This window comes from Castor canadensis, chromosome 1 (assembly GCF_047511655.1).
Source record: "Castor canadensis chromosome 1, mCasCan1.hap1v2, whole genome shotgun sequence".
Lineage (NCBI taxonomy): Eukaryota > Metazoa > Chordata > Mammalia > Rodentia > Castoridae > Castor > Castor canadensis.
This window is the reverse complement of record NC_133386.1, coordinates 148,217,320-148,234,547: the sequence shown is the minus strand read 5'-3', so window position 1 is coordinate 148,234,547 and position 17,228 is coordinate 148,217,320. Positions and strand designations below refer to the sequence as shown.

The 17,228-nt window shown below is 35.6% G+C and overlaps 1 protein-coding gene and 1 non-coding gene across 3 annotated transcripts in view; both read right to left on the bottom strand.

The window, feature by feature from the left end:
• The window catches only part of Ipo7 (importin 7), a 50,694-nt gene that overhangs the window by 2,788 nt on the left and 30,678 nt on the right, over positions 1 to 17,228 (bottom strand). For both annotated transcript variants that reach the window (XM_020180071.2, XM_074041120.1), the window contains 16 exons: positions 15,912 to 16,046; positions 15,207 to 15,306; positions 13,846 to 13,922; positions 13,562 to 13,678; positions 11,155 to 11,244; positions 10,601 to 10,766; positions 10,107 to 10,267; positions 8,264 to 8,392; positions 6,656 to 6,722; positions 6,447 to 6,572; positions 5,885 to 5,982; positions 4,121 to 4,216; positions 3,711 to 3,931; positions 3,421 to 3,626; positions 1,093 to 1,299; positions 108 to 224 (listed from right to left, as the gene is read on the bottom strand). In XM_020180071.2, coding sequence (XP_020035660.1) covers positions 108 to 224; positions 1,093 to 1,299; positions 3,421 to 3,626; positions 3,711 to 3,931; positions 4,121 to 4,216; positions 5,885 to 5,982; positions 6,447 to 6,572; positions 6,656 to 6,722; positions 8,264 to 8,392; positions 10,107 to 10,267; positions 10,601 to 10,766; positions 11,155 to 11,244; positions 13,562 to 13,678; positions 13,846 to 13,922; positions 15,207 to 15,306; positions 15,912 to 16,046 — 2,113 coding nt within the window. The remainder of the gene's footprint in view (positions 1 to 107; positions 225 to 1,092; positions 1,300 to 3,420; positions 3,627 to 3,710; positions 3,932 to 4,120; positions 4,217 to 5,884; positions 5,983 to 6,446; positions 6,573 to 6,655; positions 6,723 to 8,263; positions 8,393 to 10,106; positions 10,268 to 10,600; positions 10,767 to 11,154; positions 11,245 to 13,561; positions 13,679 to 13,845; positions 13,923 to 15,206; positions 15,307 to 15,911; positions 16,047 to 17,228) is intronic.
• Positions 10,841 to 11,024, bottom strand: LOC141416534 (small nucleolar RNA SNORA23). Its single transcript, XR_012441211.1, has one exon. It is a non-coding gene; the product is annotated as a small nucleolar RNA SNORA23 (small nucleolar RNA).

Genomic DNA, 17,228 nt, shown 5'->3' with positions numbered 1-17,228 from the left:
GCCTACACTATATAGCTACACCCCTATTTATACGATGTTAAATCCCTCACAAAATTTTAAAGCAGTCATTAATTATATCAAAAAGGGTTTATAGTTGACTAACATACCATGGGCTGCTCTTCTTTGATCGGCTAGAGTTGCTATGTCCTGTAACTGTTTTCTTTGTTCTTCATTTAGACCATGAGTCAAGGCTTGATACCACACAGGATTACGATTCTGAATAGCTATATTAAAACAAAAGCAAGGAGGGAAAAAGAGCATTAAGAGAGTAGCTCCACTCTATTCGGTTCCCCTACTCTACCCACATACAACACTGAAATTCTCATCCATTTATATATTCTCCAAAGTTTTGAAGTTATTTGTAAGATAAAAAATATAGTAATGAAAATTAATTCCAGTTCATCTTTGTGGCTCAAAAAATCTAACTGCTCTCATAATTCATGAAATATGGATTCTGAGTCTAAATAAGTTCTTATATAGTAAGTAACAAAGTATGCAGACTTTAGGAATAAAATTAAGTTAAAAATGATAAACGCTATCATGGTTAGAATTTTTCAACATCAGAATCAGATAGGTGCAGGAAAAATCTGAATGCCACAAAATAAATCATTTTTCTTGCTTTGGCTACTCAAAGCCTTCCTTTAACATATGGATGGACGGACAGACACACCCACACCAATCCACACACATCCTGCTCCAGGGATGTAGTACAGTGGTAGAAAAAGCTTGCCTAGCATATAAAAGGCCTTGGGTTCAATCCCTAGCCCCCCCCGCCCCCCACACACAAGCTGGGTGCCATTGGTTCACACCTATGACCCCTGTGAGGCTGAGATCTGGAGGATATAGGTTCAAGGCTAGCCTGAGCAAGTAGTTCTCTAGACCCTATGTCCAAAATAACCAGAGGTGTGGCTCACACACCTCTGTAGTAGTACAGTAGTACAGCGCCTGCTTTGCAAGCATGAATTCCTGAGTTCAAATCCCACTCCCAAAAACAAAAAAGCAATTTTGATTTTTCTCTAACCTTTTCTTCAAAGAATAGACACAAACAAAAACAGATTTGTTCAATGAAATGATTCTAGATGTATGACTTACTTTGAAATATAGCTTTAAATATCTGATATTCATCAACAGGGTTGTCCTCATCATCAATAATTGTGGAATAGCCTTCCAGAGCAGTCTCCTCAGCATCATCTTCTTCCCAATCTTCGTCATCTCCATCTTCACCTGCTTGCTTAGCCAGAATCTCCAAATATTCTTGCCCATCTTCATCAATGTCATCTTCATCACTCCCCAGTTCCTCTGCCAAGTCACAAAATAAGTACTGCTATAACACCAAAATACTGTTTCACAGTAAAGTGGCAGCCACTTTAACACTCAATAAATTACAAGTCATGAATAAATCCAAGTTCCAGGAACTGGTGTTTAAACACATGTCCAGCAATGAACAGATGTAAAAACTCTGATAAGGCTGGTAGAGTGGTTCAAGTGGCAGAGTACTTGCCTAGCAAGTTTGAGGCCCTGAATATAAACCCCAGCACCACCGGAAAAAAAAAAAAAAAAGAGAGACAGCGCTCCACCCCACTCTCGTTAGAGATTTAATGTAAGATTCCAGGTCCTAAGATTTAGTCCGTGATATGTTCTGAGTCTTATGGTATTTATACCACAACTAAATACTGATAATCAAGTAATACACTTTAAGTTATACCCATAGTTCCAGCCACGAATGAACAGAAAGCCTCGTGACAATTATTTTTATTTTCAAAGAAAACTGCAACAAGTGAATAGCTAACTAACAATAAACATCCAAAGCTCTTTACTCCACAAAAGTAAAACACCTGTCATCCACTTAAGCACCCGGAATAGATTCAGGCAAAGGAACCCTGAGTTGGAAACAACTGAGAATTAGTGAACTCCATCTACACTTGACCTTTCTCACCCTGTTATTTCTGTGTTCCTTTTCTCCTCTGAGTAATCTTTCACCATTTACTCTTCAGGGTACTGCACTACCTTTTGAGGACTGGTTATGAGGCATTTCAAGTTCTTTGGTAACAGCAGTATTACCTACTGTGAGAAAGGTATTTTACTGGTAAACAGATGGTACCTCTTGTGGGCAGGCGTGCTGGGATTACAGGCATACCCAGCTCATAAAACTTTTTTTTTTAAGTGCTGGCTAAATTAGTAAATTATAAAAAGACAAAAAAGGTAATAGCTATTTTATTTTAAACCCTTAGAATAAATTCTCTTAACCAACACTCATCTGATTTATTGTCTTGGCTCGGTGCAAGTGGCTCACGCCTGTAATCATAGCTACTATTAAAGAGGCAAAGATCAGGAGGATAATGGTTTGAAGCCAACCCAGGCAAATAGTTTGCAAGATCCTATCTCAAATAAAAAAAAAGGCAAAACCCAACACACAAAAAGGATGGTGGAGTGCCTCAAATGGTAGACCATTTCCCTATCAAGTGTGAGTACTGAATTCAAACATCAGTACTGTCAACATAAAAACAAAAACCAGTATTTCACACTTGAAGTACATCACTCAACATCTATTTAATTTTACAGTGCAAACATATATTATGTTTTAGCACTGAGAGATGATAGAAGGAATTCAGACATTTAAAACTATAAATCATGTAAGTTATTATAGCAGTATGTGTTCCTTTGTCAATACTGTTAATTCTGGGGGCTTTGTTTTGTTCTTTTGAGACAGGACTTTACTATCATTTTGTTCAGGCTGGTCTCGAACTAGTAGGCTCGTGGTTCTCTTGAATCTGGCTTGGACGGTAGGTATATGCCGATGTGCTCAGCTTAATTCTGCAAAATATTACAGAACACCAAATGCTAAGTACTATATTAAGTGTTGAGAATTCCTCCATGTAATCCTTACAACCTATTATCAATATACTTCTGATTATAAGAATAAAATGGTAGAATCTGTTTAACACCTAACAACTCCTCTGTTGTTGTTGAGATGGGGTCTTGCTATGTAGCCAAGGCTGGCTTTTTCTTCTAAATTAATTCACCACCTTATGTCATGACACTCAGTACAAAGTCTCACTCACTATGTAGGCCAGGCCAGCCTTAAACTTGAGATCCTCCTGCATGGGATTACAGGCATTTACCACCATGCCCTAATCTTATTTATCTTTTTATCTGCAATGCAAACAAGTATAGATTTACTGACTGTGTACTATAATGCCTGGAACTGTTCTATATGCTGGGAGACAAAGATGAAATTCCTGCCTTTGTAGACTTTTGCATCCTGGTGAAAAGATAAAGGAAGTCATTCTTTGAAGGAATGAATGTAAAAGCATTTAGCTATTACCCTAGATTTCTTTGGAAGAAGGGCTAGAAAGCAAGTTAGTACAATGATATCTATAACTAGATTTGTTTTGGCTTTTTCCATTATAAATCCCTTACCAGTTTCATCGTCGTCTTCAGCTTCATCATCATCATCACTGTCATTCTCATGTTCTGCATGGCAGGCATATGCTCTTTTTAATCCATTAAATAAAAGAATAAAAGCTGGCAAAATCTGTCCTGAAACCTGATTTAAAACTTGTGGTATTTGTTCCATATCAATAAGAGCACACAGGCCCAGTACACACATCTTTCTGTCATGAAGCCTAAAAAAGTAAAATAAAGTAATGATTTTCCTATTTTATTAAATAAGCAGAGATCCTTATAAAGGTCCAATTTATGTCACTTACCCCAGGAAACAGTCAACATCATTAAGCCACTGTGTAATAAAATGATTTGTAACTGGTTCAACATTATTAGGGAAGCGAAGATTTTCTAAGGTATTGAGTAGTAGATGTGGATTATAATATAAGGCTGCAATTGCAACCTGCAGGCACATTGTTCGAAGTTCACTTGTCTTCACCTCTCTTGTTAGTCTCTCTAATGCTGCTTCCACAAATAGGGGAATGCACTGTAGAGAAAGATTGCAAGATATTTCAAGACTGTAATTAATATTATTCTGTTTCTCCTATCCATATTAATTTACTTGCCTAACTAACTCTTTTGTCCATTAGATGAATGACACTGAGGCATTGTGCCAGAAAATCTAATTTTAGAGGAATTAAGTCTTCACTTCAGACTTCTCTGAAGTCTCACTAACCTGGTCAATGCCACGTCCTTTGCACTGTAGAATGATGACCTCTAACAATTTTGCTGCATGACACTCTGCATCTTCTCCTGCAACTCCTGTAAGAACCTGATCAACACAGAATATAAATTGCAGCAAGGTTTCAAGAAACCTATAAAACAAGAAATAACTTCTTGTCCCTGTGTCCAGGGTTTGAGTATTACTTAAGATATTCTAATATTAATGACTGCAGACAGACTAATTAGCCTGTGAGGATTTGGAGTTTGCATACTTGCAATGGTCTAGCCTTCTGATGTTCTGGTCATTGATCAAAGTACCTACACTAATGGGCTTTCCAGACTGCTGCATGTTAACAACCACTAACTGCTCAAAAGTGGAAGCTAAAACACCTAACCTTTCTCAGAGAAACCTGGTTCTTATGTAAAGAATTGCAAAATACTAAGATACTGCTATTTCTAGGGAAAACATTTTTCTAAAGTCCAATAAAATAAAATACTAAGTTGGGGTGGAGAAAAGAGGAGGTAGCCTACTGATGGCGTATGTTACGCTGTAAACCCAAACAAGAAATAAAGAACATAGACTTGACATGCTAGTTAACACTAGAAAACTGTAAATGTAAAGACCAAATGTCTTAGAATAGCAAAGTAGATGGCATGGATATCTATATTCCCAAAGTATAAATATAAACAACTTAATTGACAATGACATAATGCATAACTAGATGATAACTGTGTGACAAAATGCTTAGAAGAGAAAGGTATTAGTGAAGCACAAGGACATCTAAAAATTTCATGGAGGAAGAAAATATTTTACTGAGAGGGCACAGGGACAGGCAGGACTGCTCCTCAGACTACTGCATTTGGTCTTGAGTTCCTGGTCTGAAGCCTTTGCCTCAGCCTCCCAAGTAGCTGAGATTACAGGCAATGCTACTATACCAGCCAACAAAATCATTTTTTTAACTGCCTGCTAGAATAAACAATAAATACTGCTAGAAATTCAAATGCTACCAATTACATTGATGGACCCCCAATCCAAATATATCATTCCAATTACACGGTAGAGAAAACTTATCCCCTAACTCTTCTCACAAGAATTGTTTGGTTTTCTTTTGGTAACACTAAGGTTTGAACACAGGGTCTTGAGCTTGCTAGGCAAGTTCTCTACCATCACTTGCGTCACACCTCCAGCCCAAGAATCTTATATTTAAACAAATAGTAGCACCCACTTCACACTTCTCCTTTGATTTCTCAGGAAATGACAGAATACTTTTGACTTAAAAATTCAGATTTTACAATCTTGCAGTTTCCTAAATAGTTAACTGTATAGCCCCTATACAATGCAAGCATTTCCTTTAAAAAACAAATCTACCCATGCCTGATTCTTTATTAAAAAATCTATCAAGTTCCTGAATTCTTTCCTTGTTGTTAATTCCATAGTACTAAGCTAAAGTAACCTCCAGGATCTCTAAAGATCAAAATATTTGTAACTCCAGGTAAACAACAGAGCGCAGACAGAAGAAATGTATTTGCCATAGTCATTTCTGTGGAACTGAGGGACCAATGACTTTCTTTCCTTTTTTTTTTTTTTTTTTTTTTTTTTGAAACAATGCAGGGCTTCATACATGCTAGGCAGGTGGCTTAACCACTTAGCTATATCCCCAGCTTCCATCAAATCCACACCTGACACATTTAGCACAATGTAGTATCACATGTACCTTCATAATATTTTTTATAGGTGCAACCTCCTGAAATCTGGTATTATCTAAAAATGACCTACCTTTTTGCACATACTGTATATCATCTCAAGATACTTGGTATCAGATAGAAGTGTGTCTGTATCAACTGTTACATAATTATGCAGAAGAGGCATCATGTCTGTGTTAATAAAAAGCACCAATTATACATCTTTACTAATATAAACGCTTCATGTTTGCTTCTGAAAATTTACTTAGAAAAAGAAAATCATTTTGATATTATTTTGTTTCTATTATTCACTTTTAATTAAACTATTCATTTATATGCAGAAATGAACCTTTTGGTGAATTCATTTGTATTTTGTAGTTAAAGATTATACACTCACATACACTTATTTGAAGTAACACTGACAGCTATGGGGTGTATTGAAAAAAGAATAAACCTAAAATGATAATTAAATCAAAATAATGAAATCCAATCTCATGTCATTCTTGAAACATTAATTGCCATGATAACTTATCCAAACAATGAAGCAGTTGGAGCACTGAAAAGTGTATGATAAAATTATAAATTATACAAGTCAAAAACTGGAGTGGGAGTAGAGGCACTGATAACTCAGCATCTGCGTATTAATTTGCCCTTACCTGTAAAGTAATCAAAACCATCTTGTTGAAAGACTTCAAATACAAGGGGTAGTAGCTGCCACATCTGTGGAGACACTTGCTGACATGTCAAACTATGTGCTAAAGAGAAGATCTCCTCATAGAATTCTAAAAGAGAATACCAAGTCATTAGGAAATGCTTGCTCATATGAAATAGGACTAAGTTCTTAGCACAATCAGAGGTATAATACCTAAGACATGCTGTTGTAAAACAGTGCCAATGACTTGTAAGCAGATTCCCTCAAGCTGCTGGGTTATCTAAAAGGGGGAGGAAAAACACACATGAAACTGCCGTACAGTGAATGAATAATTAAAATAATGCATAGTGTAATTCACTAAACTTATGAAAGGACATAGATACTGTGAAATTATGAATCAGTTTGAGATTGAAATTTAAAGAAATACCATTGCAATGAGAAAACCAACTACTCTAAGCAAAGTCTGTAGGTTTTTTGAAATATGCAAACAAATTCAGCCCAGATGTAACTGAAATCACCGTCAGTAATTTATATAGAAATGATATGAAGGCATTACTCCTCCCAATTGCAAGAGATCTTAAGTCACCTCCATTTTTTTCAAGTTATATTAGATAGTGATACATGGAATGTGTACTCAGGCTCCAAGTCACTCAAGATATATGGGAATTAACTCCTTAACTGGACCCCAAATATGAATGTTAACAGAGATGAGGAAAGGGTAAGATTTTATGTACTAATCAGAGATGTGGATCATTCATTTCAAATACATAGCATGTAATACATTTTTCAAATTCTCAAAATAATTCACCTGTTAAACACAGTTTTCTGAACATCTCACATTGAAAAGGGCAACTTGCAGATATATGGAAACATATGGCTTTATAGACAACAGATATTACTGTTATTAATATCTGCATTAAAACTATCAACACAAAATTGAGCTGGTGGTATGGCTCGAGGGATAGAGTGCTTGCCTAGCAAGTGTGAAGCCTTGAGTTCAAACCCAAGTACTGAAAATAAGTAAATAATTAAATAGAAGAAACTATCAACACAAAATCTATGACAATGGTTACTTTTAGTAAATGGAAGGAAGTAGGAAAAAGAAGTTCATATTTATATGAAATTGGAGGGGATGGAGTATAACTCAGGGGTACAGCACTTGTCTAGTATGCTCAAAACCCTACACCATACCATCCCCCTCAAAAAAAAAAAGGGCAAAACAAAATTATTTTCTTTGTGGAAATAAAACCTAAGGAGATAAAATAACAATGTAAAATGCAATAAATTTAAATGGTGCTTAGGTGGTATCAGTTTGTTTTCAGTTCTTTACTCTTTCCTGCATGCTTTAAAATATTTAAAAATCTGAAAAACGATAGAAAAAAATCTGTAATTCCCTTATTTTTCCAAATGATAACAGAAAAAAAAGAAAATTAGGAAGATGATAGTGATAATCACAAAACAATGTGAATGTTCCTAATACTAGAGAACTGTATGTGTAAAATGGTTAAGATGAGCTCTACTGCTCAAGCAGTAGAGTGCCTGCTTAGCAAATGTGAAGCCAAGTTTAAACCCCAGTAACCGTCTAGAAAAAGGTTAAGTTGGTAAATTATGTTGTGTTTTCTACCAAAATTATTTTTATATGAAAAGATATGACAGTATGTTAATATTTAATGTACCAGTTTTATCCTCAGAAATTAAAACTGGCAAAATCAAGAGTAAAATAGTCACAATTATCTAAGCCAGAACCCTTCTACTGTGGTAGAACAGTTAATGTAAAATGGCATGCCCTAAAACCTGTGCAATACTGAATCATTTTCTTACCTCTTTATGATCTTCAACTACACTGAGAAGTGTATCAATTGTGTTCAGAATTCCCATAGCAGTGACTGCTTTGTCATCACTTCCTTCTTCATCTGGCCCAGTCTGGATTACTTGGTTAAATGTCATTGCCTTGAGTCAAGAGAATGCAACCTAGGTTTGTCATTCAATCATTATAAACATGTTGTTACTGTGACAGGGTCTCATTATGCAGCCCAAGCTAGCCTCCAACTCACAATCCTGGGTGCTGGGATTATAGGCATATGGCACTATGCTCAGCCCGGCCACAGGGTTTTATATTTAAAACGTTCTCATTGGGATAGCACAGCAAATGAACGTCTATAAACTGATTAAAAATAATTAAGAGCGTGGGCTCTATAAAGAAATGATCCTGCTCTGGCACTCTGTTAACCATACTTTTCTTTCTTGACATGTCATTTGTGGAACTTCATAGAGATAACTATATTAATAAGGCAAATGATAGACTGTGCTTAATACTATGGGCACAGTGGAGAGTGTGTGTAGTATCAAATACCAGAGAAGCTGAAGCTGGAGGACAGCTTGAGCCCAGGAACTTACCCAGGTATTATAGTCTCTTAAAAAATTTAAAACAAAAAGAAAAAACTTACTAGATATCCCTGACTTCAAACCCCAGCACCACAAATAAACGAATGAATAAATGAATATGGCTAATATTTGACAATGACAAAATACGGGTATGATTAAACATGAAGGAGACTGTTGATATATCTTTCTTAAAACTGAATCAATTGTTTTACTTATTCCAGCAAGCTACTCAGATGCTGCAGCATGTGGTAGTTAAAAGCATGTACTGTGGAGTCAGCTATGATCCTAGCTACTCAGGAGATCATAGTTAAGAGCCAGCCGGGCAAATAGTTCACAAGACCCTATCTCGAAAATGCCCAACACAAAAAAAGGCTGGTGGAGTGGCTCAAGGTGTAGGCCCAGAGTTCAACCCCAGTACCAACTATATATAGCGGAGGCCCAAACATCCAAACATGAATCCAAGCTAGACTGTGACTAGCTTGGGCAAGTTATTTAACTGTTTTTATTTTGAGGTACTAGGGTCTGAACTCAGGCCTTTGTGATGGCTAGGCAGGCACTCTACCACTTGAGCCATTCTGCCAACCCAGTATTTTGAGATAGGGCTCTTGAACTATTTGCCCAGGCTGGCTTCAAACTGCAATCCTCCTGATCTCTACCTTCTGAGTAGCTAGGATTACAGATGTGAGCCACAGATGCCTAACTGTAACACATTAAACCTTTTATTTTTTATTTTTTTTTTTCACATTAAACCTTTTAATACTTCACATTTTCTCTATGTAAAATAGTAATTCTGGCTGAGCAAGGTGGCTCAAGCCTGTAATCCCAGTTACTTGGCAGGTAGAGATCAGTAGGATCCATTTGAGGCGAAGCCCAGCAAAAAGTTAGTGAGTCTGCCATCTCAACAAAAGAGCTGGGTGTAATGGCACACGTCTGTCATCCCAGCCACAAATATGGCTTAAATAGGACAATGCTGGCAAAAAATGCAAAACCTTTCCTGAAAAATAACTAAAGCAAAAAGGGTTGGGGCCATGGCTCAAGCAGAAGGGCACCTGCCCAGCAAATGCAAGGGCCTGAATTCAAACTTCAGTACTTAAAAAGAAAAAAAAAAGTTTAATTCTCACATAGGATAGTGTAAGAACTGAGTAAGACTACATGCTATATAGAAAGCCCAATGAAATAATTGCTTTATATATCCGTCAAGCCACTTGTGAAGCACTACCTGGAGCATACTGAAAGCTTAATTAAAATACTTGCAAAATGATAGGTTTAAACAACATACCAAATGTTGTGTCATTTCTACTGCAATAGGAGTAACTTCTTCACTATATTCACAGATCATTTTCTGAATTACATTGGTAAGATCATCATTTTCTGTTTCTCTTATAATATGAAGAAGGGCCTGCATTACAGGTCTGATAAATGGTGTGATGTATTCTTTAGCTGTAAGAGAAAAAGAACTTTTTAGCAAAACAATTAAATGACTTAAAAAAAACCTGTTATATCATACATCAAAGAGATATTCTCCGCCCCCCCCTTTTTTTTTGCAGTACTGGGGCTGAAACTCAGGGCCCTACACTTGCTAGACAGGCACTCTACCACTTCAGCCGTTCCACCAGCCCTAAAATCTAGTTTGTTTCCGCGAGTTTTTTTTTTTCTTTTTTCACTAAAAGAGTTTTTCAAAAGAACTTTCACATAACAAATATGCTAACATTCTAGGATTATGCCTTATATCATTATGTGCAAAGGCAGTATTTTTAACAAACAATCCTTTACCTTTTTCTTGATTGCTGATCAATACTTGAAGTGCAATGGCAGCTTCCACTTTCACAGGCATTTCTCTATCATCAATCAGACATCTTCTTGTTAGCTCTAAGGCTGTTTGGAGGTTCTGATCACTTTTGAACTTCACTTCACAAAAATAGTGAAGTACCCAGCAAGCCTTTTTAAAAAACACAGTGAGTGACTACACATACCTTATATTAAAAAACACCAAGCTAAGCTCTTTCCAAAGCTCTGTGTGCAGGAATTTGGAGGCTGGCCAGTGGTAGATATGTCGAAACACACAACACTAGGCCAGTACTATGATCCCAAGTTACTCTTTGGCTGCATGCTGTTTGTGTGGATAGCAAGATCTGAATGCAAAACACAGACAGACACTGCTACCAGACACAGATGAGAACTATGCACACATTAGAGCAGCCATTTAAATATTTATATTAAACAGAAGTTTTATATGAACTACGGCTTTTTCAAGTGAACATTAAAAACGTTTGATATAAAAATCTAGTCGCTTACAATATAAATAAAAACACAGCTTTAAAACATACCCGTGCTCTCATGTAGCCTAGTTCACTGCTGAAGAGAGGGAATACATGATTCTGTAACATATATTCCATCTGATCTTTGTAGATCTTTTTCTGTAAATATAAACAATTATTTATTTTGACACAGCTTGAAATATAATGGTCTTAATTTTCAAGCAGGTACATCAGTGTTATTCATGTCACAACATACACTTATTGTGATCCTTTGAGTCTCAGGATCCACAACCAATACATTGTTATGTTTTAATTATTACTTTGTAGGAAGGTGAGTCAAGATAGGGTCTCCAATATATAGCTCAGGTTGGTTCCAGTGTGCTGGGACTATAGACATGCACAACCACACAGGGCACATTTTGATGTTTTTGAATCACCTAACTGAAAAGCAATTAACCAAATTCATCATTATGGAGCATGCATATAATCTCAGGACTCAAGAAGTAAGAGGCAGGAGGACTGAAAGTTTGAGGTCAGTCTGGACCATACAAAAGTTCAAGCTCAGCCTCAACTACGGGGTGAGACTTTGTCTCAAAGAAAATAAATAAACAAACAAGGGTTAGGGATGTAGCTCAGTGAGAGAGTACCTCCATAGCATGTACAAGAACCTGGTTTAATCCCTACCACAGCAAAAACAGCAACAAAAAACACATAGAAGAGTTTCTTAAAGCTGGGCACCAACGGCTCACACCTGTAATCTTAGCTACTCAGGAGGCAGAGATTGGGAGGATTGCAGCCTGAAAGCCAGCCAGGGCAAATAGTACAAGAGTCCCTATCTCAAAAAAACCTAACACAAAAAGGGCTGGTGGAATGGCTCAAGGTGAAGGCCCTAAGTTCAAGCCCCAGTCTGGAGAAAAAAAAAAAACAAACAAAAAACCTCATCAACACAAATTTAAAGAAGACTAAAAAGACATGATAATTAAATGCAACGAGGAATGAGGGCTCCCCTGGACTGGATCATGGACTAGAAAAAAGGACATTAGTGAGAAATCTTGTGAAACTTTAAAAAGTCTGTATTAAATTTCTGTATTTGATAATTATATAATTTCTATGATAAAATGTTAGCTTTAAAGGAAGCTGGGTAAAGAGAAAGGGTAGATAAAATATCCAAATATAGCAACAGAACCTACTTAAGATTCCAAAACTTTGGCTGGTGGTGTGGTTCAAGTGGTAGAGACTCTATCTCAAAAATAGTCAACACAAAAAAAGGCTGGCAGATTGGCTCAAATGGTAGAATGCCTGTCTGCCTAGCAAGCATGAGGCCAAGTTCAAAACCCCAGTACCACCAAAAAGACTCCCAGACTTCAAAAACAACAAATATTTAAGACTGTCTTTAATTTACACTTTATAAGCTAAGAAGAATGCGTGCATAGGAAAAGAAAAACTGAAAAAATACAAAATATACACAAAAAAATGTGATGAACTCTGTGAACAAGGTATCTGGTAACGGGAAGGTACAGTAACTAAACATTACTTATGAAATCAAATACAATGTGGACAACTGAATTGAGGGTCCCATACATAATCTAATCTATAGTTACTCTTTACTTAAATTGTGTAACAAAAGGATGATAAGCACAAGCTGGAAATAGATACATTCATGTTTACAAATTGCCTTTTTAAAGAAAAAAGCTATTTGTCAGTTATCATGCAACACATAAAATTACTCCAAAAAAAAAACAAAACAAAGAAAAAACTTTAAACTCAAGCAAAAACAAAAAACATAAATTGTACATTATTTCAAAATCTTGTCAAAACTTGCACTTTAAATAAAAGATACCATAAAGAAAGCGAAAAAGCTAACATTAAAAAAAGGTATAACCACTTTGGAAAATTAGCTGTGTGGTTTCTCCTAGGTGTGTACCCAAAAGAAATTAAAACATACACCCACACAAAAACCTGTACATGAATGTTGATAGCACCAGTGTTCAGAAAACATGAGTCCAGTAACTGAAGAATGGATAAATAAAATGAGGTATATCAACTTAATGTTAGTTGGCAATAAAAAAAGGTAAGTACTGACACATGCTATATGAAGAACCTTGAAAATATTACACTAAATGAAAGAATCCACTCACCAAAGAACATATTTTATCACTTCCTTTATATGAAATGTCCAGGATAAGCCAATCCAGAGACAAAAAACATTTAGGGGTAGCCTAGGGCTGGAAGTTTGGAGTGTAATGGAGACTGATGTCTCATGTGTACAGTGCTTTTTGGTTTTTTGTTTTGTTTTCCTCGTGTTATGAAAATGTATTGCAATTAGATGGGGTGATAGCTGCAGAAGTCTGTGAATACACTAAAAATCATTGATATATGTATATATCTTCAAATGGTCAAATTGCATGGTTTGTGCACTTTATCTAAAATGCTATTAATTTAAATAAGCTGCATACACATATACAGAAGAAAATACCTTCAAAAGTATTTCAGCTAATGAACCAATCATATGCAAGGCTCCATCTTTTTTTCGAGGATCAGCATTTGGTTCTGTAAGAATCTGGTAACAAAATCCCATAGTCTTCTGCAGTACCTAGATTAAGAAATAATTGGTAATTTACTGAACATCCCAACAGTCATTAAAAAACACACTAACAAAACAAATCACGTGGCTAACATTTAAAACTGAGCATATTATATTTAAATAATATTATTAATTTAGCAATATAGCCAAAGTTACCTGAACAATAAATACCTTACCTCCTTCCTCTTACTACAGGCTGTAAACAAAAGTGTCTGGGCAGCAGTAGTAGGAGAAATGAAATCTTCAAACACATCTGGAGAACAAATTCAAAACAGAGAAGTCATTTTAATTTGTTTGCAAGCAACATTCACATCACCTAATTTACAAATTTGCTCTTTAAAAAACATGGCATTTAGATGTGCAATGTGCTAACATAAAGCCTGCCATCATAACACTGGAAAGGCTGAGGCAGGTGGATCACATTTTTAAGGCCAGTCCAGGCTATGCAGTGAGATCCAGTCTTCTGAGAGAGAGAGACAGACCAGATCCCCATATTATTTTCAAAAACCTAATTCTATGTAAGTTTTTGTTTATTTTTGAGACAGGGGTGTCACTATGTTATCCCAGCTAGTTTCAAACTCATGTGATCTTCCCCACCTCAGCCTCCCAAATTTAGCAAGTACTATCAGCATGTTGTCACCTCACTCAGCTTCCATTTCTTGTCTGTTAAAATTAAATGCTAATCTATCAACTCCTTTATTTGATATTATCTCATAGAAAACACTGCAATTTTAAGAATTCTCACAATAGGGTCACAAAAGTACAAACAATAAAGTACTGAAGACTCTAGTAGGAAGAAACACTAATAACCCAACACTTGATAAATTATAATTTTTTAATTCCATGCATGGACCTCATACAACTCTACCTTTCACCATCCATCTTTATAATTCTCATACATACAACTGACATAGGACCCAAAAATGTAATTTAGACACTCAGTGTTAAGCTGCTATCTAAACTATCTACTAGTTTTAGCATATACTACAAACACATCCAATAACCCAAACAATAAACTACTGAATTTGTGTTTGCTAAAAATAAAGATCATTTTAAAATGCCATAATTAGATCAGGCGCCAGTAGTGTCGGTAGTTAGTAAATGATAAAAGGACAAAAAAAGTAATAGCTATTTTATTTTTAAATCCTTAGAATAATTTCTCTTAACCAACATTCAAATGACTTATTCTCTTGGCTGGGTGCAAGTGGCTCACACCTGTAATCTTAGCTACTCAGGAGGCAGAGATCAGGAGGACTGAGGTTTGAAGCCAACCCAGGGCATATAGTTCTCGAGACGCTATCTTGAAAAAGAAAAAAAAAAAAAAAAAAAAACTATCAAAATAAAAGGGCTGGGAGTGGCTCAAACGATAAGGGTCACTGTCTATAAAGTGCCACCAAATAAATAATTAAAAAGTAAAATAAAAGGTCATAATTAACACAGTAGTCCCAAAAAGGTCTACATCAAAAGATTATATCAAAACAAAGAAAATTTTACAGTATCAAGGCTGAGGCCATTAAAAAAAAAAAAAAATCCTTACCAAACTTCATGCGTATATATTCATAAGGGTCTTCTTGCCAAAGTTCTTCATCAGCATCTGTATAGCACATCAATGGAAAAATAACATCTTGGATAATGCCCTGCAATTTAAAAGTTAAGAAAGTAACAACCTTCAGCTTTCAAATTTAAACTGTCTTATCTCCTTCAAGTACTAAACAAAAATAACCCTACAATACATATTTTAAAACTACTTGCTAAACTTTAGTAATTTAATGCATTCTCATATTACAGGTTCTTACCTTCCCTGTAACAAGTAATTATAAAATAAGACGTATGTATACATAGACGTTAAGTATTCTGAAAAAATTTAATATAAAAATTTAGTCTATCAAATCCTACATCTATAAAAGCAAATTAATTACTCAAAAAATAACATAAGCCAATTATCCCGGAGACCAATCTGGTGAAATAAACCCCTTCGCTTACTCCAAATTACATAATTAAAATGTTAACTGATTATAATCCCATAGTAGAAACTTTAATGCAAGTTTGAAGGTAACAGTTTTAGACTAAAAATAAGCTGAATATTCACAAAATGCCTCTCATAACTTTAGGTCAAAGTGTTACATCTCCTTTTTCTGCTATGATGAAAAAAATCACCAGAACTAGACTAATTAATAAAACACGTAACTTTTCAAGCTTTATGGCAATTGGATGTCATTTGTATTATACAGAAAGTTATTACTTGTATATGAGGCTTCAGATTCTTCCAGGTAAGGGCATGGGAAACTCCTTGATTAATATAGTTTAATGTCTGTTGTAAAACTCGAGGAGCCATGTATTGCTTCTCCTTATACTGATACAACACCTTCAATAAAACCTTTGGGGGAAAAAAAGTTCAATCAAAAACTGAAGTTCATTTAGAAATTTTAACTACTTATAAACCATTAAAAACATCTGACATTCATCTTAATGCTCAAGTTATCACCACAATTTTCTTTTAAAAAGAAAAATTTAAAATAAAGTAGAGAAATATATTTATCTCCAAGGCACCTAAATAATATACTGACATAAGACTGTGTTAAGGGCTGGAGGAGTGGCTCAAGATGTAGAGTGTTTGCCTAGCAAGTGTGAGGCCCTGAGTTCAAACCCCAGTGCAAAAAAAGACTATCAAAAGCCTAGTTTCTGGCTAAGTGAAAAATGGAAGAGAAAACCTTGTATTACCAATTTATTGAACACCACATTATTCTGGGAGAGCCAAATCTTACTGATCATCTTCTGGGAAAACATTATCCAAACCAGTCATCTACCTATTTAGGTTTAGTCACCACTTGAGTAAAGTTATGAACCACAGACCACTGGTGGTGCCCAAGACCCTTTCAGAAGGCCTGCTAAGAGTAGAACCATTTCATAATTACAGTAGGATGTTAACTGCCTTTTTTCTTAGCTGTGTTACATTTACATTAACAGTATTAAAACCTGGTGCCTAACATGAATCAAGGGAGTGGAATGTATTCTTTACAACATATACTCGTAGAACAAGTTTTCCTTAGAAATGTCCTCAATGAATCAGAAAAATAGTAATTATTAAATGAGAAGTATATCTAGAACCCATCTGCTATATACCAAAGTTCAACAGTTGGAAAAGTACTTTTTGGAGACTGAATAGCAAGCTGCAGTAGTTACTTATTTCATTAAACACCAACTGGAAAGAACAGATAGGCAGCCTACTACATAAGAATTCTTTCACTTGTGCCAAGACCCCAACCTAAGTGTCATTTTCTTTTTAAATTGTACAAGGAAAGCCTGTATCAACTCAATAAATCAACATTTTCATAATGGTTAAGTCCAGGATATTACAAAATCATGCAATGTAAGTACAATATATACCATGAGTTTTAATGTTAAGAGAATGCAAAAAATTCAGTGTTACAGTTTTAAATCCCACATTGCAATTAACTTGAGAAACTACCACTGAGAAGTTTGGGTGTGATCTTAAAGAATTCTAAAAGCCAAGCATGTCATCCTATCATCCTATCATCCTAGCTACTCAGGATGGAGA